Below are 5,494 nucleotides of genomic sequence, written 5' to 3' on the forward strand. Positions count from 1 at the left end.
GCGCCATCACGGCTACTTCAGCTGTAACTTCCACGCTGCAGTAACATCAAGATGTGGAGCCTTCAAAATCTGCTGTTCATCCTCTGCAGTAAGTTCTGCAAATTACACAAACACATTTAGTGGACTTCTCGGAAAACTTTTTTGATCGTACTCTTTTATTAGAGTACATCTAGTATTTATGTCTATAGGACAACATGTACATCATACCGAGGCTCACACATGCACATCTGTGAGATTAAAATGATTAGAAGTTTGGTAATTTAAACGCAGGTAAAGTTAAACTCATTTAGGGTGAAGAACTCAAAAAGTAGCCACACACTGCTGTCTTCTTCTTAGTTCTTCAGTATTCCACACCTGAGGTAGATCATTGTTTTGTCTTTTTCTCTTCTCTTCACAGTTCCTCTGAGCTGTGTGACGCATGCAGCAAAGATGATCCATGTGTCTGGATACGAAGGGACAATAGTAACAGTGTCCTGTCTATATGAAAGGGGACATATGTCTTATGCAAAGTACCTGTGCAGGAATGAGTGCGGCAGTGACAGTGATGTTCTGATTAGCACGACCAAAGCGAAGACGAACAAATACTCCATCCATGATGACAAAGAGAGACAAGTCTTCACAGTGACCATCTCTGATCTTCGTCTTACGGATGCTGGAAAATACTGGTGTGGCGTGTCCATACCTGGATTTGATAGCTACCCTTCTAAAGTTAAAGTGAACGTAAAGCCAAGTAAATAAATAGAACAATCATTATCATCATGAAGGCTTAAAATGGCAACAGATGAAAAGACAAGGAATCTTTCTAATTATACATTAAATCCTGAGAGGAAGATAAGCCCTAAAGTCAAACATTAATGTCTTTACAAGGTGTGAATCCATGCAGTAGATTTTGAGATATTTCATTGCATAATTGAAAAGTCAGCATATCACTAAAGTAACTAGGATTAATCCTCTGGGACTGTAAATATCTGTAAAAAATGTCGTGCCCTGCAGCTAACATGGCTAGAAATAAGAATATTTGTTGAGCGTACTAAGAAGCTTTTTTTCTGCCAGTCTCTCACAGCACTTTGATCCCTCCCACCACTGTGGAGCCTGTAGGATCACAATCAACACATGGCAAACATGTCATAGGTACGTGTGTGTGTGTGTGTGTGTGTGTGTGTGTGTGTGTGTGTGTGGGCACGTGTGGAGTACCAACAGATCTCCATCTTAAAACACACACTGAATACATGAAATGATATGAAGCCACAGTTTCTAATATTTGGTGCTACTTCCACTGTTTTGTCTTTAAGATTGTAAAAAGATTTGTGTGAGATTTGTGCTTTACAGTGCTGTGTTTTCAGAAAGTGTATATTTTTACTCGTTTTTTGTTGCAGATGCAGCTGTCCGCCACCCTGTGGTTTACATCGTGCCCCTTGTGCTGCTCATACTGACGCTTGCTGCCCTGGTCTTGATTTATAAATACAAATGTCACAAAGTGCAAGGTACGTGATTTAAAGTATAGTCAGTGCATGTACAGAACCCATGCACACATACACACAGACCTGCACACATACACACAGTCATGCACACATATACACAATAGTACAGTTTACTGTCCTCCCAAGTAAAAGTAAATGATCCAAATACCAGTATTGTAGCATTAGGTATACTTGCATCTAAGTGGAATACCATTGCATCATTACAATGTAAAATGGATGAGAATAATTAAACAAAACAGTTAAATAACAATAAAAACTCACATGTATTTCCCTTTCACTATAGAACTTCTTCAGTCCGTTTACAGAGAGCAAAACCACGTGGTGTCCGTCTGAACAACAGTTAATGGTCCACAAAACTGCTCAAATTTACCGTATTTTACAGAAAACTCATGAACTCCAAACTGAATACTTTTCACCAAAATGTGGTTATGAATTCACTTACTGCACCTTTTAAACTTCAAAATCAAAACATAAAGTTTTCTTTTCACGCAGTTCAATTCAGCTACATCTGAATATTTATGTAACGTCTAGAAAGTATGATGGCTCATTTTAAGTTGCTTTAACCACATTTAACATGAGGCAGTAAGGAACAGAAACAAGTTATCTGCTTGCGGTCAGCTGGAGCGCCATGTTTATTCTGCCTGTAACATGGCAACACGGCCTTGAGTTGTCTGTCCTCTACTGTGTCTGGTCTTACAGCGACACCTACTGTGACGAGAAAATAACAGAAACATTTCCCCTAAATGTGAGAGGGACTACTTTATTAAAGGATAACTACCGTTTTTTACAACCTGGACCTTATTTCTGGCAAAATATATGGTCATTTACTCACCCAGATAACTTGGGTCTCGTCCGGGCTCGTCTATTGTCAACATCCGGGGTCTGTAGGCTGATCTACTACCTCTGACCTGGAAGATGTCGTCTCTGAGCTGCGCGCGCACCCGCGACAGCGCGGCTTGTTTACCTGTAGCTGCTACTGCTAGTTTGACCCCGGATGTTGATAACGGACGAGCCCGGACTCAGAGGCTAATAGCGCTAGCATTTCATAACAAAATATTGATGAAATTAACTAGTTTCGTGGCAGATAATGCGTTATATAGAGGCTGTGTGTCGCTGCCCCGTCTCTCCCATTATATGGATATATCGCCGCTACACTGGATCTAATTTCGTCCGAACGACGCCGAATGACACCAAAGTTATCTGGGTGAGTAAATGATCATATATTTTGCCAGAAATAAGGTCCAGGTTGTAAAAAACGGTAGTTATCCTTTAAGTAGCCATTTAAATGTAAAGATACATGAAAACCCTTCTACACAAGCAAACAAACAGTGTTACCATTTCTTCTGCTGTGTGATTCCAGAAGCCGCAGTCGTCAACAACGGCAACAAAACCGAGGCACCGCCAGCAGAGAAAGTGATGGATGGAGAAGATGTAAGTAAACAAAGGATTGCTGGTAGACAAAAGAGGCTGCAGCGTTCATTAGTCGCCATATTGCAAACATGTGGGACAACATCTTACTGATAATTCACTGCAGTCTGTCTATTACACTATCTAGTGTACTATATAGACACCTCCATCCCTTTCAGAGTGTGAATGTGCACTGAGAATTTCAGGTCCGTTGGATATTGATAGGTCTTTTTCTGGTGGCCATGAATGTCTACCGTAAAAATTAATGCCTTTTTTTTTTTTTTTTTTTTTTAATTTATGGTTTTTTATTTTTTGCTAGCGGCGTCGTTTTAGGTTATGATGATGTCGACCTGTCAGTCGGCCCACCACTGTGGTCCAGACTGAAATATCTCAACTATTAGATGAATTGCTATAACTATTTGTACATTCATGGTCTCAAGAGGATGAATCCTATAACTTTTCATCTAGTGCCATCATCAGGTCAGAATTTTAACTTGTCCAAAACTTTGGTTTATAACCAAATACACAAACTAGCAAAACTAATGAGGTCCCCATCAGACTTAGCTGTACTTACGTTTAGTTCTAACTGGGGAAATGTGAATATGGTAAAAACTGTAGTAAATACACATGAGAGCCTTACTCTTGTTTTTATGTCAATGGTGCCAGATTAAAGGTCTGGAGGTTATCGGTGACTATTAGGAAGCATATTTATGGCCAAAAGGATATTTTAAACTTAAAAAAAAGAAATTCACAGCAATCTGACCTGACAATGTTAAAATGTGTTTCTCTGTACCAAAGTACTGAGCATAAAAACATGAAGCTGATCATTAGACCATTTTAAGTGCTGGATATTGTGTTGTATTAAGTGGGTATTAAAATGTGTGCACACTATCTTGAATTCACATCTGTGTAACACCACCCTCTAATCTGTTTATTGATGGGTGATTTTTTTTTCTTTTTTAGGTTTATGAAAATCAAGACTTAGGGTGCTTGAGGCAGGACGATTCCTCTGATCACTCTGATGATGCAGGTGAAGACTCTGTGTACCAAAACACAACAAATGATATTGTGACCAGTTTTCCATGAAAGCCAAGAGATGAACAGCATGCACACCTGGAGGAAACTTCACATTTGAGGTCATGCCTGGACCCATACGATCCTGTTTGTTTGGTCTCAACAGCTGAACAACACAAACTCACATACCACCGTGTTCCAACCTTTTCATTTTTCTGACTGAAAGCTAAAGTAATCTGATTATTTGCACTTAGTTTTTTTTTTTACCTTTACACTCGTTCTGATTGTTTTTTGTCAATTCATCAAACTGTTTAGCACATCTGCACTCCTTGTCAGAAAACCCTTTCAGCTTAATATAACATGTATATATCTTTATAACATATATGTATCTTTGGTGAAAGTGAATAAATGAATAAAACCAAGAAAAGTCTTTGTAGATCTGTTATTATTGGAGCAACTCATCAGTAATGTTTGTTGCACCATATAAACAGGATATAAAAACAATACTGTCACATTGTCAGTGACTGTCAGTTCGACACGAACTGAAATAAAGTGGTGGAAAGTAACAAAGTACATTTACTCAAGTACTTCACTTTTTGTACAGTTTTGACACACTTGCACTTAACATGAGTATTTCCATTTTAAGCTACTGAGAGAGAAATATTACACAGTTTACTCCCCAACATGTAGCCTACATTTAGACTAATATAGCTTCTCCACTCCCTACAGAGCACACACACACACACACACACACACACACTTGTTATTGTGTGTCACCGTGTGCCCTCTGTTGGTGCTGTTTACCTTTATACTGAATCCAGTATCAAGCAGTTGATCTACAGAAGGAAGAATCAATAGAACATTTTCCAGATAGCACATTAATAATTATTAATCAGCCCACACTTTTTCACTTGCAGGGCCCAAAACTGAAACTTAATAGTGGACAACTGACCAAAAGCAAGTACCTATTGTGTTAAGATGCAGAATGCTAATAACAGTTTACAGACATAAACACACACATGCTGATGATTTCTACAAAGTAAGGGCATCAAAATAAAGATGCCATCATCAACGTGAGATGATGAATCATGACAGCAAAGATGTTCGTTAGCTCATCTTTAATATGACAGACAGTTTAAAGGTGTTTGTGTTTGTTATGTAGTTTTGGAGAAGAAATTCAAACTCAAACAGAATTGTATTATTCATTTTATTGCGGTAATAATACAAACTCACAAACATGTATCTGTTCCATAAGTGAATAAACAAGCTGTGCTCGCAGGAAAATAAGGTCCCAGTACACTGTTTGAGGCTAGAGAGGTGGCAGGGTCCGCCACATATAAACAAAGTAAAACAGTGTGAAACTGTGTTGTCCTTTAAGGTCAGTTTGTTTATTCAGTCATGAAAACACCCCCAAAACTCCACAATGCAACACATGTTGTATCTGAGTAGTGTTGTGCTCTGTGCATGTGGTCAGTGCATTATGGCTCGATTTGTCACACAGAGGCCGGGTGACATTTTTAATGACAACATCACACTGTGAGTGCACTGTTGTCTTATGTAAACCTCACACGTCAAACACTATCAGAGCACCA

The 5,494-nt window shown here is 38.9% G+C and overlaps 1 protein-coding gene across 1 annotated transcript; it reads left to right on the plus strand.

Annotated features, from left to right (window-relative positions):
• Window positions 1-495: 495 nt before the first annotated feature.
• Window positions 496-4,256, plus strand: LOC311263615 (CMRF35-like molecule 1; the record flags this gene model as incomplete). The annotated part of the gene is made up of 5 exons (XM_084363805.1): window positions 496-730; window positions 1,054-1,131; window positions 1,377-1,484; window positions 2,842-2,912; window positions 3,852-4,256. The coding sequence occupies 5 exons, from the start codon at window positions 496-498 to the stop codon at window positions 3,972-3,974; spliced, it is 615 nt and encodes a 204-aa protein (XP_084219931.1). The 3' UTR covers window positions 3,975-4,256.
• Between the last annotated feature and the right edge of the window lie 1,238 nt (window positions 4,257-5,494).

This window comes from Pagrus pagrus (genome assembly GCF_965226575.1).
Source record: "Pagrus pagrus genome assembly, chromosome: 2".
Lineage (NCBI taxonomy): Eukaryota > Metazoa > Chordata > Actinopteri > Spariformes > Sparidae > Pagrus > Pagrus pagrus.